The following is a 19,042-nucleotide window of genomic DNA, read 5'->3' on the forward strand; positions in this document are numbered from 1 at the left end:
TAATATAAAGAAGAATAAAAATCAATTCTTGGGATAATTAAAAATTTCTGGAGATGGATAGTGGTGATGGTTGCACAACATTGTGAATGTACTTAATGCCATTGAATTGTACACTCAAAAATGGTTAAAATGGTACATTTAATGTATATTTTACCACAATAAAAAAAAGAAATTATTGAGAAGAGACTCAATATATCTAGATTAAATGTTAAAAACTCCATTCTATGCTATTACATTTTTTGTATTACCTACTTTCCCTCTTTTAATTTGATTATTTACACAAAAGCAGGTGTATGAGGCATTATGTTTATTTGCTGCTGGAAACTGGATAAACTTGAAAGTGGGAGACTCTCGCATCCCCACTGGATTGGTGGGTCCTAAGCCCAGAGGGGCTGATGAGAGCAGAGGAGGGACTGGGCGACCAGCGCGTGGATCCTCAGATGCCTGTGAGTCCAGAGCTGCCTCTGCTCTGTGAGTGACATGGAAGGCTTTGGGAAGGGAGAGCACCTGTTTTCTCCCCAGAACTGACAGTGGAAGGGGAAATACTCCAACAGGGGAAAATGTGCAGTAAATGAGGAGCTTGACCACATTTGCCATCACAGGAAGACACAAGTTAATTTCTCTTGAATTACTGACTGGAATAAGAGATAAAGCGTTTACTCTCAACTCTTATCTTGTGGATGTTCTGGGAAGACCTCACCCAGATGCCTTCAGATAACTCACAGCATCTGCTTCAAGGTTCACAGAGATAATAAGCCCATTTATAACTCTATCTGGACTCTTCTGGGAACTTCCCACTAGGTCTGCAGGGATGATGAGCCCCAAATTCCAGGAGAAACGGTTATGCTGCCTCTCCTCCACCAGGCAGCCCGACAGTCCCTGGGGGAAGCCGCTCATCCAGCGCATTCTCTCAAGGCCTCAGGAAGGGATCTACCAACTTTCATCAAGACTTAGATTTACCCACTAGAAGGGAATCCCATTCCCATCCATTAGGGCAGCCATTAGGGCAAAGCCCTCACCTCTAGCCATAGCTGCTCTTCCAATGTGTTCTCTCCAGGAGAGGTATGGGCCTGGGTGGTCCCTAAGAGAAAGCAAAAATAGTTCAGGATATTTAGCTGGAATTAACTCCCACCTAGACTTGCAGCTGTCATGCCCTTCCTCCCAGCCCTACCTATGCGCCCAGCTCAGTAACATCCTTTGTGTTAGGAAAGCCTAGATTCCATTCTTCCAACTATCACCTCCATTGTTTGGGGCACTGTGCTTCCATTAATGCAGCCAATTAAGGCAGAATCCCCAGATTGAAAAGCAAAAGTATTATCATGGAGGGGTCAGCAATAACCCTATATCATGCATGGGAACATTATCACAGATTCCTTTACTGGTTTCTTAGCAAAAGGCAGAACTCTCGAGGAGGGCAGTGTTGGACAAATAGCTGCTGTTGTTTGGGGACCCAGGACAAAACAGTGAAGGACGTTCCAGAATAGTCTGAAGGGTGATGTGAGTTTAGGAGTAAAGCTAATCATGGTATTCCCAGCAGCCATGACTATACATAATAGCTGGACAGGGATTGTGTTGAGGGATCTTACTGAATGTAGGCGAAGGGGAAGAAAAGGCAGGTAGTGATACGAGCTCAACTCTAGGTTGACATAAGGGAAGCCATATTGTAGAAAAGAAACCCTATTGTAACTTTGAATGACCTCTGACTAACTAGCCCAGATATGCTCTGTGGATTTTATGGCCCCTCCCAGCTGCTATAAGTTGATAACTTTGTTCTCTTGAGTTCCTTAGGAATGTGATGACCCCCAGGCAGAGAGTCTATGCTGATAGCTGTCATGAAGGACAGCTGAAAGATCAGGGTAGAGGGCGTTGCTCAGGTCTCTGATGTACATCCAGTAAAACAAAAGACTATCAGGAACTAAGACCAGATGTCTGCCTCCACCCTGAGATCAGATGGTTCCCCCCACCCAGAGACCAGCTGCCTCCCCCACCTGGAGACCAGTCCCATATATAACTGGCCTGTAGCCTTTGTTCTGTAAAAGGGTTTTTTGGACATTAGTCGGCCATCGTCCCTCTTGCTAGCAAACTGTAATAAAAAGCCCTTTCTCTCCTACCACCTTGCCTCTTGACTATTGGCATGGCTTGCGGCAGGCAGATGAACCCCCTTTCTGGGTGGTAACAGTAGGGAGACCACAAAGATACTAGCCTTGTCCCAGCTTACCTTAGGCCTGTCTTTTAAAACATTTACATCTTTTTACTTTTTAAAAATATAATTTACATACCATAAAATAGACTCATTTTAAGTGTCCAAGTCAACGAGTTTTTCCATAAAACATTTGGCCTTTTAAATATACAAATAATACCGGAGTACAGTTAACAGCACTCTAAATAAAGAACCAAAAAATCACCCGCAGTGCCATTACTCCTACAACCCAAAGTGATTTCATTTGTTCACGCTCTTGTATCCACCATCAGGCTCTGATCAGGCACACTTCTCCTTCAGGTCTAACCAATGTGGATGCAATTTTGTATCCTGCAAGCTCCCTTTAATGTTGCACTGTAAGCATTTTTCATGTTGTCACATAATCTTGATGCTTACTTCAACAGCTTCATGACACATTGATGATACTGATATGTAATCAGAGATCTGAGTCCCTTGCTTCCTCTGGCTTCTCCCCACCCAGTTCTCCGCCCAGGTGCACACTCCTTGTAAGGGCACACCATGGAAGAAACCCCAAACAGCATTAGGCAATGCAAAGGGAGGCCTGACTTGGGGGAGAGGGCTTGATTTCTTTTCCACCCCTGCCTTCTTCGGCAGCTTTACTCGTTGACCCTGAAAAGAATTTATCTGGTGTTTCAGGACAAGCAAGAATATATTTCCTTTTCACACTCGCTGTGAGATCAGGCATTGATTTCCATGTTGGAGCTCATAACAGGAATGATGCCTATAACCTGCCTCCAGACCTCAGTGACCCTTTTGAAATTCCCAGCAGAAAGCTTTCTGGGCAGAAAGAGCCACATGATGGGAAGACACAGAGGTGTAGACAAGCAAGAACACTGCAAAAAGCTGGAGCACAGGGTTTGTACCTGGGGGGCGGGGAGGGGTGGGCAGGGTGGATGAGGCTGCACAGACAGACAGCAGCCGGGCTGTGGAGCTGCAAGTGCCAGGCTACTCCAGGAGCAACAGGGAGCCATGAGCGGTCTTTGAAGAGACGAGCATTAAGGTGTGTTTTAAGATGATGGTCACTCTGAGAGTAGTGGGGTGGATCAATCAGCACGGCAGAGATATGATACTATTACGGTAATATTCTTTAACAAAAGAGCAAAGGCAATACAACGGAGAAAAGACAGTCTTTTCAACAAATAGTGCTGGAACAACTGGACATTCACATTAAAAAATGAATCTAAAAATGCAAGAATCGTTCTTAGCTTACAGATCATAAAAAACAGGTGGCAGTCTGGATTTGGCCCATAGACATGGTTTCCCAACCAATCCCTGATCTAGACTGGCACTGAACAGGTCATCAGGGTGAAATGGGAGGATGGTATCTCTCAATAGCCCTTAGCCACAGGAATCAATGGCCCTTAGCCCCAAGAGTCCCCGGGATTGACCTCTAGATTCCCAGGCTGGCTGCTGCTGCCACAACTCCTCACGGGGCTTTGCCGGGACCTTCACAGGTAGAGGAACACAGCTGCTGGAAGCCAACCCTCCCCTGATCTTTGAGAAATGTCCCATTCAGCATATCTCCTAGTCCTCCAGGCTCCAAGCCTGGGAGAAACATAACATTGCTCCTCAAAGAAAGCCTTTGGCCCTCTGCTTTAAATAGTAGTTTTCTTAAGAAAAGATTTTTATGACAGTGAATATACTCAGCATTCTATATTGTTTATAAAATTTTAAAAATCAAAAAATATAGCAGAAGATCTAGCCCAGTGCCTGCACAAAATACATGCTGAAATATGTTAATTTTGATGAAAGGTGTTGTTGGTTCATTATCAAAATAATCCAGGGAGATGGATGTTGTTATTAGTATAATTTTACAGCAGCAAAAGTTAAAATTTTTCTTTAGAGAGGTGGGGCTGGGCTGAGAGCTCCTATCTGCTGACTTTAGGTCTAAAAGATTTGAAAAGGGCTCAAAAGAGGCTATTTTTGAAGACTATCAATGGATTCCTACACCTTTTCCTGCATCTGTTATGGAATCTTCTGGGCCTTATATTTTTCCTCTGCAGACATTCTATTATGCATTTCCATGTTGCGTGTGTGTGTGTGTGTGTGTGTGTGTGTCTGTTGAGGGTCTTAAAGGCAGCAAGAACTTGGGAGTCAAGAACCAGAGAGAAGAGAAGTGAAGAGAGTTAGCCCAACAATTGATGCTGTTTTTACTCTTGAAGCATTTGCCAAATCACATTCAACAGAAATCAGCAGGTAAGAGGCTACCCTGCCATCCAGACTTTAGGCAGTTCTGTGGAGGTGGGGGAAAATCCTGGAGTTCAGGGCCCGTCCAAGAGGAGGGGCCCCGGTAAATGTCCCAGGCTTTCAGTTGGCACTTCAAAGAGATTTGGCATATGGATAAATTTGAAATAGACCAGCTTCCAAAAGACTGAAGCCCTGCTTTGAATCAGTTTGATTCTTGATTAAACTAAGGTGATCTGCCCTGACCTAGCCACCTGCCAAAAGCAAAGGTGAAGCCTTTCTGGAGGAAGATTGCATGATCCAGAACATAAAATTATCTTTCTAATTTTTCATATACAATGTCTGGATTTCAATAAAAAAATTTATCAGGATACAACACCAAATAAACAAAAACCAAGAGAGAGGAAATAACCAAAACAGACAACAAAGTGAAAAGTGGTAGACTAATGCGGGAATAAATGGGGAATATCCACAGCTTTGCTATCCCAATGTTTTATTCCCAGTTGGAGAGAGAGGTGAACTGATCAGATATTTAATGAGGAAATCTGGGAAATGAGAAGGGCTAAGGTATGCTCTTCACATACTCCTGGCTGACTGAGAATCTATGTATGTGCTGGGAAGACCTGAAACAGCCCGGTGTAAAATTAAAGCTAAGAGAAACTTGAGAATTGGCTGCAACTTTGTGTTCATTCCCCAACCTACACACAGATCAATCAACAGAGCCTTGCAGGCTCAAGGTGTTTGAGTGCGTCTTCCGCCCCAATCACTGACTGATCACTAAACTGTGCACATCAGGGGTGACTCCTAGGATGCCAGGTTAAAAAAATAAAAATAAAAAATAAAAAACTGAGCAAAGACATCAGTGGTTGCACACCACGGGGGAGATAGATTCCACAGTTTAAGTCCAGGCAAGTTACTAAAAAACAAACCAATAACCCTCAGAAAAATAAAATAGAATTCAGAATTCCTAAATTTTATTAAATATGTCCAATTTTCAACCAAAAGTTACTAGACATGCTGTGAGACTGAAAAGTGAGTCCCACACTCAGAAAAAAAGCAGTCAATGGAAACTGGTTCTGAGTGGGTCCACATGTTGGATTTTGCAGTCAAAGTCTTCAAAGCAGCTATTATATATGTTCAAAGAATTAAAGAAAAACATGAAGACTAATGACTCGATAAATAGAAGCTATATATATATTAAAAAAAGGAAAGGAAATCCCAGAGGTGAAAAGTACAATAACTGAAATGAAAGACTTAACTAGGTGGGCTCAGCAACAGACTTGAGATGACAGAAAAAAGAATCAGTAAACTTAAAGATCAATAGAAAGTACATTTTTGAAAAATTAGGAGGGAAAATGATTGAAGAAAAATAAACAGAGCTTCAGAGATCTGTAGATACTGTCAAGCATACAAACATACAGGTAATATAAGTCCCAGAACAAGCAGAGAGAGAAAGAGGCAGAAAAAGATTTGAAGAAATAATGACTGAAAACTTCCCATATTTGATGAAAGAAATTGAGCCACAGATCAAAGAAGCTGGAGGAAAAGAAAAAAAAACCCAAAACTTTAGGTAGGAAAAACTCAAAGGGAATTTCATCTAGACACATCAACTATAATAATTGACATGTCTAGGTGTAATTCTAAAGCTAAAGAAAGACAGCAGGAGAAAAACAACTTTTCACATACAGGAAACCAACATAATGATTAACAGCTGACTTATCATTGGAAACAAAGGAGACCAGAAGGCAGTGGAATGACAGATTCAAAATGCTCAAAGGAAATGATCCCAGATGGAAGTGTGGCAATATAAGAAGGAACAAAGTACAGAACGAATAGATATATAGATAAATCCAAAATAATATTGACTGTATAAAACAGAAGCCATCAAACTATGGCCCATTTTTATATGGTTCTCCAGGTAAGAATGGTTTTCACATTTTTAAAGGTTATTAAAACAAACAAAGAGATAGGGATCATACATGAGCCACAAAACCTAAAATATTTACCATATGGCCCTTTACAGAAAAAGTTTGCCAACCCCAATATAAACAATAAAAATAATATAGTGTGGGGTTTAAAATATATGTAACATCTTGCTGTGTGTGCAGACTTGGATGGAGCAAATGGAGTTACACTGTTATAAGAAGTTACACTGTTATAAGGTTTTCCCTTGATCTGGAAAGTGATAAAAGCACTGATTTATATTCGACTCTAATAAGTCAAGGATGCATGTTGCAATCTTAAATGCCAAAATAACAAAAACTATATAAGCAGCAAGCTAATGTTGGGCAGGGTGGGGTGGTAGAACGGAAACAATAAAAATATATATCTTTTTTTATATATCTAATATATAAATATCTAACTTTAGATATCTAATATATCTAAAGAAGGCAAAAAAGGAGGAGAAAATGTCATAGAACAGGTAGGACACAGGTATGACACTGAAATATAAACAGTCAGATATCGTATTTAAGCACACTTGGGAAGACAAGAAAAGAGAACCTGAGGGGGGTGTATGAGAACCTCCTTCAGTATGTGAAGGGCTGGCCTTCTTCCTTCTGGCCCTCAAACTAGAACTGGACCAGTGGATACAGGCTGTCCCTTGTTAGAATAGCCGGAGCTACTCAAACAAGAACGGGCCGCCCAGGCTACTGGTCCAAGCAGAGGCTGGGGATCATGGTGGCATGTGGCACACACACGGGGCAGATGATAGGACTTTGGACACTCTTGATCTGGTCAAACTCACCAAGCCTCAGTTTCCTCACCTATAAGATGAGGTTGATAACATCTGCCTCATGGAGTTGCCGTGAGGATGAAATGCACATACACACAGCACAGTGTCTGATACAGGGTAAGGGTGCAGTAATTGGTAGTTACGACTATAATAATTTCAGCATCACAGAGGTAGTTGGCATAGATCATCTTTCAGATCCTTCCAGTCTCAATATTCTGGGATTTCCTCATATAACTAAATGCTCAGGAGTTCAAGTTTTTAACTTGATGATAACTGCCCTGGCGTATCACAAAGAGGCTGTGCCTGGAATCTAAATGTGAAGTGTTTAGACCTGAAGACCCAGATGGAAACTTAGGACTCCTCTATCCTGTCCCCACTGACTCCTGGAGTGACTTGGGCCTTCACTGCAGTTCTCTGCTTCTCACCAGGTAAATGGGAAGAAAAATTCTCGCTTATTCCCACAGCACCTTGAGGCATTGTGGAAGAAATTGTCAAAGCACCTGTGGCATGAGTGAACCCCAATCACAGAATCCTAGGGGAATTTTTCCCTTTTGGAGGGTTGTTTTAGTTTCAAGCTCGTGGATCTATGTAGGGCTGAGAGCTCCTTGAAAAACTCCCACCTCGGTAAGGTCACGAAGGGAAAAAAAACCCTGTATTTTTCCACCCTGATGGGAATGAAAGAGAAAGACGTCTGTGCACACTCAGAGAAACAGGTTTGGCTGAGATTAGTCATCCGAGTTGGACAGAGCTGTCACCACTTGGGTCCTGGAATCAACAAAGGGCCATCAGAGCATCAGGCCTTGGCTGGGTCGGGTCACCCACAAGTATCCCTTAGAGAAGCGCCCTCTGCAGCATTGGTTCTCAACCCATCGCCTGCTGCCCAGCCCCCACACACAGACATTCAGATCTGATTGCCCTGGGGGGTGCCTGGGTGTGCTGGGCACCAGCAGTTTTTAAAAGCCCTTTGAGTGATGTTCACATGCGTCTGAGGTTGAGAGCCCCAACTCTTCAAGAAAATCCAAGGTATGTTAGCCCAACAGCTGGCCAGAGGTAGGTAGGGTGATTTCAAAAGCAAAATTAAAACAGCTCATGCTTTATTAATAGAATTCCTTCATGTTTTTCTAATTATACTGAGTCTGGAGCACAATATTCCACCCCTGTCCCTGCCCTGAGGAAAGACAGTCATTTGTGACCTTGATCAAGCATTAATCTCTCTGAACCTTGATATCCTCATCTATAAAACGGGGATAAGATTGCTTCCCTGCCTTCTTGATGGGGTTGTTGTGAGGATCAAAGAACAGGAAAGTGCTGTGTGACTAGGAGAGGGCTGTACACCTGCTAGGGGTGACATGTCTCCCAGGATGAAGGTGGGGAGGACTGTCAAGGCCAACACATGTGGAATTGAGGCCACTCTTCAGTGCACATTAAATTCTAGGGCTCTTTGAAAATGATGATGTCCTCACAGCAACTCTAAAGGGTAAGTAGAGGTGGGATTTATGACCCTGTTGGCATTTTTATAGGCTCAGAGAGGCTTGGTGACTTCCACCAGCTCACACAGACCACGCCAACAAGGGTGGGGCAGGCCTTGCGCCAGCACTGCTATCCACGCAGCAGTGAGCTGTCCTGTTGAGCCAGGAAGGGGAGAGTCCAAGCCAGCCAGTGTTTGTCCCCTGCACTGTTTTGGATTGTAAGCGAGTGTTCTGGGCTTTATCTGTCACTCATGCAGCACCTCATTCCCATTCACACGCAGGGCCTGTGGGATGCTGCTGTTGACCTGTGAGCAGGCACTGCACGTGACTATCTGTGGGTGCTGAGTCAGAAGCCCTGAGTCATGCTGGCTGCTGCTCCAACACCTGAATTCCTGGTGCTCCGAGGAGCACGGGATGTTAGTGTCCCTCTGTCCAGTGTGGTGCTCGGGCAGTCACATGCCACACTCAGTGGATGGTGACACTGAGGATCAGAGGTCCTGGGGTAGCTAGACTGACCTCTGAATGACCTCTAGTGTTCTAGAATGGCCCAGGTGGGCAGATGTTTGAGATCAACTCATTTAATACCTCAGGAAACTAAGACCCAGAGAGGTTAGCAAACTTGCCAAAAATCACTCAGCAAGTTACTAAAAGCACCGTGTGTGGAACTCAATTCTCCTTAACCTAGTCTGGTATGCTTTCCTTGGGAGCAAAGTCTTTTCAAAAGAAAGTTATAAAAAGGCTTGTTATTTGTGTTATTCTATAGTCTGAGTTCCCAGCACATGGAAATCTATTCTTTTGCCATATCTACAAGACCAGTATTTCCAGCTGCCCTCACCCATCAGTCAATCTAGAGTCATCAATAGGATGCCAAAGAATGATATAGGATTAACACTGTCACAGCCTTTGGGTAGACACAACCTCTAGTCTGATGAGATTACAAAAACCACGAGAGATGATTTGGAGATTCCCAAACCACCATTCTGTAACTGCTCCATGTCTCGTGCTGAGGACCACGGGGAAATGCCAGCACCCGTTACAGATTCCATTCCAGGCAGAGACCAGTGCAGCCTCCTGTCTCCATCTCAATGCCCCCCCAATACCCAGCATCATACACCCTGTGCCCCAAGAGAGGGAAGAAGGCTCTAGGGAGCATCCTAACAGGAGAAAGCATATTCAAAGTTACTTGAGGGTTTGCTCTTGGCTCATTGTATGACCTCAGACAAGGAATGCTTTGCTTTTAGATTGTCTTTTCCTCAGCTTCCTCGTGGAAATAATTGAGGCAGAACCAGAGCCAAGAAGGAACAACCTGAAGAAGAGAGTCCCAGGATAAAGGTGAACAATTGGTACCTCGGAGGCGGCAGGCCAGAGCCCGGATCCCTCCTATACTAGTATCTTCCATGATCACTCCCAGCTCCAGCTTTGCGTTGGCCACCATGGGCCAGACCGTTAAAGGGGACCAGGGACCCCCAAAGCTGGATGGGGGCAGTAGCAATGATTAGTGAGCTCCGACAGGAGGGGAATCTCAGGGAACTGTTTGGGGGCCTCATGGTCTCCCCCATTAGGAAGGTCTCCTTCCAGAAACAACTGGAAGGTTCTGGTGTGAAGAATGTAGCATTGCTGAGGACCACTATTTCTCACTGAAATGCAAGAATGCAAGAGGAAAAGGCTGCCTAAGGCAGAAGAAAAGCACTTGCCTTCCCAGCACCCAGCAAACTCCCTGCTGGGCCTCTTTCTAGGAGCCAGGCACACTGATTCACCAGCGTGTGGCCTCTTCCAACTCAAGACCTTTTACGTTTGAAGCTAGCAGACTCATCTTGCCCAAAATACCACCTGCATTAGGCCACTCCCCTGCTAAACAACCTTTAATAGCTCCCCACTTCCCACTGCAGCAAATCCAAATTCTAGGTGTGCTGCGAGACCTTGGGCCAGTCACTTAACCTTGGTAGGGTTCAATTTTTGTAAATGTAAAATAAAAGATTTGGACTAAATCATTTTAGAAGTCTCTTTAAGCCAAAAGGCACTATGATAATCTCTATTGTTCTCCTTGTTTTGTGATTTCAAAATCCTACTTTATCTAACTTGTCACCTACCCCAACACCAACCCTGCGCACCAGCTCAGCAGGCCTGCTTCCTGCTCCTCAAACCCAATGGTTGAGCCCCCACTGGGCCTTTGGGCACGCTGCTCCCTGCCCTTGCATGCCCTCTCGGTTTCTCCGTGTTTATCTCAATCCCACTCATCCTTCAGCACTCAATCGAGTTTCACTTCCCACGTGAAACTTCTCCAGCCCACATTCTTCTCCCAGCGCTCTGAATCCTGTTGCTTTATTACAGCTACTTGCACCTATTTTGGTACTTAATTCTCCTCCACTGATTTTATGCAGATCGGTTTTCTCTCCCCAGAGGGTTCCTTACAGAGGGTTTGTTATCTACCAGCCTGGTTCAGCCCAACTCAGTTCTTAGAAAGGTGCTCTGACAGTTAACTGACAGTAGCAAAAATGCAACCTGATGAAAATGATGATTGACAATAAAGTCCTAAAACTCTACAAGGCACAGATGACATGCCAGGAAAGTAGGACTCCTGAGCCCCCAGAGAAAATCCCATACCTGTGCTTGCTGCTCCAAGCAGGAACATGGAGGCGTGTGTGAGTTGGAGCAAGGGTGGAATGGGAATGCAAGCATCTGATGTAGAGGAGGGAGACTGACACCAGAATTCCAGGGGTGGCTCTGCCACCAACTGGAATGTGACTCAAGCAAGTCCCTGCCCCCTCTTATCAATAGTTAGGAGGACTTGGGCCACCAGAAGTTCTCCAGTATTGCTCTCTACTCTTATTTGGAGTGATAGTATTTCTGGAAGGCTGGGCTGGCCACCTCCGGGAAGGACTCTCGGCCCTTGTGAAACAAATGCTGACTAGCTTTACTTGTTCTAACAATGACAGAGGTATTCTTTCCCTCACCCAGTGAGTTCACCCAGCTCCCACCTATGCTTTGCAGTCACAGGCCTGGCGTGGGAGCATTGCCAAGGTAACGAGTGTTCATTCACAAGCGTAACAACCTCCCGGGGAAGTTCTGACCCATTCCAGGAAAATGAAATGCTAGTGAAAATGGTATTTTATTATATACAGTGATTTCTTGCCAATTTGCTTTTGCCAATTTCAGTTTTGAGATGATGTTTTAGCGCTATAAACCCAAACTTTCAGAGCAGGAATCTATTCTCATATGTGCTGTTTGTTGAGCCCATTTTAAAGCTTAAATAGGGGCCGGCCCAGTGGCGCAAGCGGTGAAGTGCACATGTTTCACTGCGGCGGCTCGGGGTTTGCCAGTTCGGATCCTGGGCGTGCACCGATGCACCACTTGTCAAGCCATGCTGTGGCGGCGTCCCATATAAAGTGGAGGAAGATGGGCATGGATGTTAGCCCAGGGCCAGTCTTCCTTACCAAAAAAAAAAGAGGAGGATTGGCAGATGTTAGCTCAGGGCCGATCTTCCTCACAACACACACAAAAATAAAGCTTAAATAAAAGCCCAGTTGTGATTCTTTCCTCCCTTGGGCTCAACTGTAATGCAGGGTGCTGGTAAGAGGTCTTGGCTCTGGACTTGGACTCAAGACTGAATTCTGGCTCCTGAATTTATTAGCTGGATTAGTTGGGCAAGTTATTTAATCTGAGTCTCAGTTTTCTCTTCTGTAAAATGGGGATAATAGTGCATCCTCTTAAAGGTAAGCTGTTATATATGTACAGTGCTCAGCATGGGGCTGGGCTGTTCTAGAGACCCTCACACCATGAGTCTAGTTTGAAGTGATCCTCGCATTGTAATGTCCTCAGTGCCTGACAGAATGGCATTTTATAGTCTCTGAAGACAGGCTTCTTCACCCTAGGCCTCAAAGAATCTCACAAATAATTTTTCAAGGAGTCTGAGCAGCACACAAAAAATAACTAAGCACCAAAAGGAACAAGGTATCCAGGAGCAAGAATTAGCAGGAAAAACATAGAGCAGAAACAGATCAAAGACTTTGGATACTGAAATTATCAGATAAAAATTATAAAACCATTATGTTTAAAAAAAAAAAATTAAGGAGCTGGCCCCGTGGCACAGCGGTTAAGTGCATGTGCTCCACTACTGGCAGCCCAGGTTCAGATCCCCGGTGCGCACCCACACACCGCTTGTCTGGCCATGCTGGGGCAGCGTCCCACATTCAGCAACTAGAAGGATGTGCAGCTATGACATACAACTATCTACTGGGGCTTTGGAGAGAAAAAGGGGGAGGATTGGCAATAGATGTTAGCTCAGAGCCAGTCTTCCTCAGCGAAAAGAGGAGGATTGGAATGGATGTCAGCTCAGGGCTGATCTTCCTCACACACACACGCGCGCAAAAATTAAAAATGGAAGTAGACCATCATATGACACCATCACAAAAATTAACTCAAAATGGATTAAAGGCTTGAATGTAAGACCTGAAACCATAAAACTCTTTAGAAGAAAATATAGGCAGTATGCTCTTTGACACTGGTCTTAGCAGTATCTTTTTGAATATCTTGTCTCCTCAGGCAAAGGAAACAAAAGAAAAATTAAACAAATGGGACTGCATCAAACTAAAATGCTTCTGCAAGGCAAAGGAAACCATCAACAAAATGAAAAGACAACCTATCAATTGGGAGAAGATATTTGCAAATCATATATCTGATAAGGAGTTAATATCCAAAATATATAAAGAACTTATACAACTCAACAACAAAAAAACAACCCAATTAAAAAATGGGCATAGGATCAGAACAGACATTTTCCCAAGAAGATATACAAGTGGCCGACAGGCACATGAAGAGGTATTCAACGTCACTAATTATTAGGGAAATGCAAATCAAAACCACAAGGAGATATCATCTCATGCGCATCAGAATGGCTAGTATTAAAAAGACAAGAAATAACAAGGGTTGGAAAGGATGTGGAGAAAAGGGAACCTTCATACACTGCTGGTGGGAAGGTAAACTGGTGCAGCCACTATGGAAAACAGTATGGAGATTCCTCAAAAAGTTAAAAATAGAACTACCATATAATCCACCTATTCCACTTCTGGGTATTTATCCAAAGAACATGAAAACACAAATTCAAAAAGATATATGCACCCCTACGTTCATCGCAGCATTATTCACAATAGTCAAGACTTGGACCAACCTAAGCACCCATCAATGGATGAATGGATAAAGAAGATGTGGTATACATATACATACATATATATATACACATATATATATATATATGGTGTATACACACACACACAAACAATGGAATACTACTCAATGACAAAAAAAGATGAAATCTTGCCATTTTTGACAACATGGATGTACCTTGAGGGTATAATGCTAAGTGAGATAAGTCAGACAGAGAAAGCCAGATTTCACTCATATGTGGAAAATAAAAAAACAACAACAAACAAATACATAGACACAGAGAATAGATTTGTGGTTGCCAGAGGGGAAGCAGGGAGGGGGGAGGGCAAAAGGGATAAAGGGGCACATATGTACAGCGATGGATGGCAACTAGACTTTTGGTGGTGAACGTGGTGAGGTCTACACAGAAGTCAAAATACAATGATGTACACCTGAAATTTATATAATGTTATAAACCAATGTTACTTCAATAAAAAAATAAATAAAAAATAAAATACAAACTTGAGGATATTTATAGGAACACAAAATTATTTTTAAAAGTAGCATTGCAAATTTGGTAAAGAACTAAATGTAAATTAAATTTGAAAAATAAAACCAATTTTCAAAATCTTCAATGATCAGGTTTGATGACAAATGAGACACAACTGAAAGAATAGACTAGGACATATGTCATAATAAATTACTTAGAATGCAGTATAGAAAGACAAAAAGATGGTAAAATTGGAAGAGAAGCTAAGAGACATGGAATATAAAGTGAGAAAACCAAACAATCATTTAATTGGGACTCCAGAAGAAAAAGACAGAAATAATGGAGAAGCAATATTTCAAGAGATATTGGCTCAGGATTTTTCAAAACTGATGAAAGATATTAAGATTCAAGATACACCACAAATGCCAAGCAAGGTTAATTCACAGAAATTCATAATATAGGAAACAAACCTACAGTGTAGACCGTGGCATACTTTTCCAAAGATGACCACAGCATTTCCTTCCATCCTACATGCTCTTTTGAAATGTGACTTTTGCCACTCTTCCCTCAAGAGGTGAAGTCTATTTCCTTCCCTTAAATCTAGGTTGTCCCTGAAACTTGCATTGACCAATAGAAGCAGCAGAATGACTCTTGGACCCAGGCATTAGAAGGCCTTGCTGCTTCTATTTTTGCTCTTTTGGGGCCCTGAGTAACCAGGTAAAGAAGCCCAGGCTGTCCATTTAGAGAAAAAGGACATGTGGATGAGCACCAAGCCACTCTTGTACCAAGTTCCCAGACATGTCACTTTAGATCCTGCAATTCAATCCCAGACAACACTATGTGGAACAGGAACAAAATGTCCCTGCTGAGGTCTTCTCAAATTGAAGATCCACTGAATTGTGAGTAACTAAGATAGTTGCTGTTGTCAATAAGATTTAGGGTAATTTGCTATGCAGCAATAGATAACTATGACATAGAAGATCAATAAAGCCAAAAATTAGTTCTTTGAAAAGACTAATAAGGTAGGCAAACCTCTGGCAAAATGAATCAAGAAAAAGGGATAAGTCACAAAGAGCCAGTATTGGAAACAGAAAGGGGGACATACATGACTACTGGAGCTATAAACATCAAAAAGATAATAACAGAAAATCATATATAAATGTATGCAAAAAAACCTTGAAAATTTACTTGAAATAGACACATTCCTAGAAAAATAAAACTTTCCAAAATTTACTTAAGAAATTAAAAATATGAATAATTCTATAACTATTAAAAACATTGAGTCAGTAGTCAAAAATCTACCAAAAATAATATTCCAGGCCCAGATGGCCTTATTGGTGAGTTCTACTACCAATTAAAGGAAAAAAATAATTCCATTCTTATTAAAAACTATTCTAGAAAACAGGAAAATAGGAATACTCCCAAATTCATTTTATGAGAATGTATAACACTGGTATCAAAATCCAACAAGGGCAGTGGAAGAAAAAAAATTACAGTTCAATCTCATTCATGAGCACATAAGAAAAAAAATCCTAAAGAAATTTTAGCAAACTAAATCTAGCAGTATACAAAAACAAAATACACCATGACCAACTTGATTTTATTCCAGGAATGCATGGATGGTTCAATATTAGCAAATCTATTAATATAATTCAAAATAATAATAAGTCTAAGGGGAAAAATAATATGATTATTTCTATAGATACTGAAAAGACCTTCAACAAACTTTAACATTAACTCTTGATAAAAATAAAATCAATCAGGGGGCCAGCCCTGTGGCTGAGCAGTTAAAGTTCCACGCACTAGGCTTCAGCGGCCCGCGTTGCAGGTTCGGATCCCAGCCGCACACCTACACCACTTGTCAAGCCATGCTGTGCTGGTAACCCACATACAAAATAGAGGAAGATTGGCACAGATGTTAGCTGAGGGCTAATCTTCTTCAAGCAAACAAAAAGAGGAAGATTGGCAATGGATGTTAACTCAGGGCTAAACTTTCTCAGCAAAAAAATAAATTAAATAAAAACAAAAAGAACAGGAGCTGGCCCTGTGGCCTAGGGGTTAAGTTTGGTGTGCTCTGCTTTGGTGGCCTAGGTTCAGTTCTTGGGCATGGACCTATACCACTTGTCAGTGGCCATGCTGTGGCAGCGACCAACATACAAAATAGAGGAAGATGTTAGCTCAGGGCAAATCTTCCTCAGCAAAAAAAGAAAAAAAGAAAAAGAATAAGAACACTCAAGAAAATAGAAATTTGTGGATACTTCTTTAATGTGAACATAGATGAACACACATATACATATGTATGTACGTATATATGTATGATTCCCAAAGGCCATCATCTAACTGAATAGGAAAACATTCATTTCCTACTAAGGTCAGGAACAAGATGAGAATCCCCACTATCACCATTACTATTTAACATTGTATTGGAGTATGAGCCAATGCAATCAGAAAAGAGAAAAGAAATAAAGGCAGAAGAATTAGAAGAGAAGCACAACTACCTCTATTTGTTGATGATATGGGAATATACTTGAAAAACCAGAGAATTGATAAAACTAATTCAAACAATAAAATAATTTAGCAAGATAGAAAGTATAAAAGTAAAAGCCTTCATATACATTAATATATGGGCTGGCCCAGTTAGAAGATATAGTGGAAGAGAAAAAAATATTTATAATAATAATAAAAAGATAAAATACTTCTGAATAAGCCTCATTTCCTTTAATTTACAAACTTAAGGCAATTCCAACAAAAATACCAATACCTTTGTTTCTAAACCTACGTGAATTGATTCTAAAGTTCATATGGACAAGTAAACATGCAAAAAGAGCTGTGAAAACCCTGAAAAAAAGAGTAATAAAGGTAGGGAAAGTAGATTGCAAAATGGCCACAAATTCCTCCTATCCTTGAATGCATGTCACTTTGCAATGTAACTTTGCTGCTTCTTCCATCAGGAGGGGGAGGTCTATTTCTCTACCCCTTAAACCTGGGCGTGGGGGCCGGCCCCATGGCTTAGCGGTTAAGAGCGCATGCTCCGCTACTGGCGGCCTGGGTTCAGATCCCGGGCGCACACCGACACACCGCTTCTCCTGCCATGCTGAGGCCGCGTCCCACATACAGCAACTAGAAGGATGTGCAACTATGACATACAACCATCTACTGGGGCTTTGGGGGAAAAAAGGAGGAGGATTGGCAATAGATGTTAGCTCAGAGCTGGTCTTCCTCAGCAAAAAGAGGAGGATTAGCATGGATGTTAGCTCAGGGCTGATCTTCCTCACAAAAAAAAAAAAAAAAACCTGGGCTTGGCCATATGAATTGCTTTGGCCAATGGGACATCAAACATGTTGTAAGCAGAGATTTAAAAAGTGCTGGTGCATTGAGACTTACCCCTTTTCCTTGCTTTTTGGAACCTGAGACCATATTGATCTTTAAAAATACAAAAAGATACTCAACTTCCTTTGTAATCAGAGAAATTAAAATTAAAATACCATTTCTCACCTGCGACATTTGCAAAATTTCCAAAGCTTGACTACACACTCTATTGCCAAGCTGTGGAGAAACAGGCATTTTCATATATTGCTGTTGGGAATGTAAAATGGTACAATCCTTATGGAGGGAAATTTGGTACTATCTAACAAAGCTATATGTGTGTTTACCCTTTGACCCAGAAATTCCAGTTCTAGGAACTTATCCTAAGCTATATCTCCAACAACATGAAAAAGATGCATGCATGTGATTGTTCATGACAGCATTACTTATAATAGCAAAATATTGGAAACAACCTAATGCCCACACTGGGAGACTGGCTGAACATATATGGCACATAATGGAATATTCTGCAGGTGGAAAAATATGAAAAAGATCTATGAATGGATATAGTGTAATTTCAGGATATATTAAGTGAAAAAAATTTAAGATGCAAAAAAAGTGTATAGTAGGTTATCTTCTGTGCAAAAAGAAAAAATAAGAATATCTATTTGCAGAAAGAAACATAGATATGAAAATAAAGAAATTAGTTACCTACAGGGCTAAGGCTAAGGACTTCTCTGAGTATATCTTTTCAAGTAATTTTGACTTTTGAACCATGTTAATGTTTTATATACTCAAAAAATAAAGTAAAATCAACAAGAATGGGAGAAACTCTATAACTGGATACCAACAGAGACAAACTTAGCTATATGTCAAATAGATAACATAACCACACAGAGAGAACAAAAGAAAAAGAATCAATCCCAGTGATTTTCAACAAAGTATCTTTTTATACAGTCTGAGTGGGATATATTCTAAGGACAAAAGAACATCAAAGAAATTGCGAACTTCATTTCTTGATGATGGGGTTGGTGGTGTAGTAATTCCAATATTACATTGTATGTATCATAGGATTCAGCAAATGAATAAATTCATTGATATTTTTGTAACCCTACTTTGCACTGTGGGAGAAGGACAGTACAAATCTGGAATGGGGGAAGGAGATAAAAGCCTAATTCTAACTAAAATTAAAGATATCTGCATAAATTCACTTTTTAAAAAAGAAAACTATATTTCTTAACTCTGTCCACTGAGAGAGCTTAGACGTAATGACACTCCAGCAGCAATGAAGACCCTAGCATCCAGATCTTGGTTTCTAAATAAAATTCCCTACCAACTGGAACCTTGAAGAAACGGCTAATTGTATGGCTGAGATAGGGAAAACACAAGATTAGCCCAGAATAGCTTGTTCCATAAAGTTAAAAAGTGCTTAAAAATCGGTGGGGACATAGGAGTCAGCTTGAAGGGTTTTTTTCATTGGCCAAATCTGTAATAAC

General features: G+C 41.6%; 1 protein-coding gene across 1 annotated transcript in view; it reads right to left on the bottom strand.

The window, feature by feature from the left end:
- Positions 1 to 10,043, bottom strand: part of PLB1 (phospholipase B1) — a 118,080-nt gene extending 108,037 nt beyond the window's left edge. Inside the window, exon 1 of the mRNA XM_058550707.1 lies at positions 9,956 to 10,043. Coding sequence (XP_058406690.1) covers positions 9,956 to 10,043 — 88 coding nt within the window. The remainder of the gene's footprint in view (positions 1 to 9,955) is intronic.
- Positions 10,044 to 19,042: the final 8,999 nt, after the last annotated feature.

Source organism: Diceros bicornis, chromosome 12, assembly GCF_020826845.1.
Source record: "Diceros bicornis minor isolate mBicDic1 chromosome 12, mDicBic1.mat.cur, whole genome shotgun sequence".
Taxonomy (NCBI): Eukaryota; Metazoa; Chordata; class Mammalia; order Perissodactyla; family Rhinocerotidae; genus Diceros; species Diceros bicornis.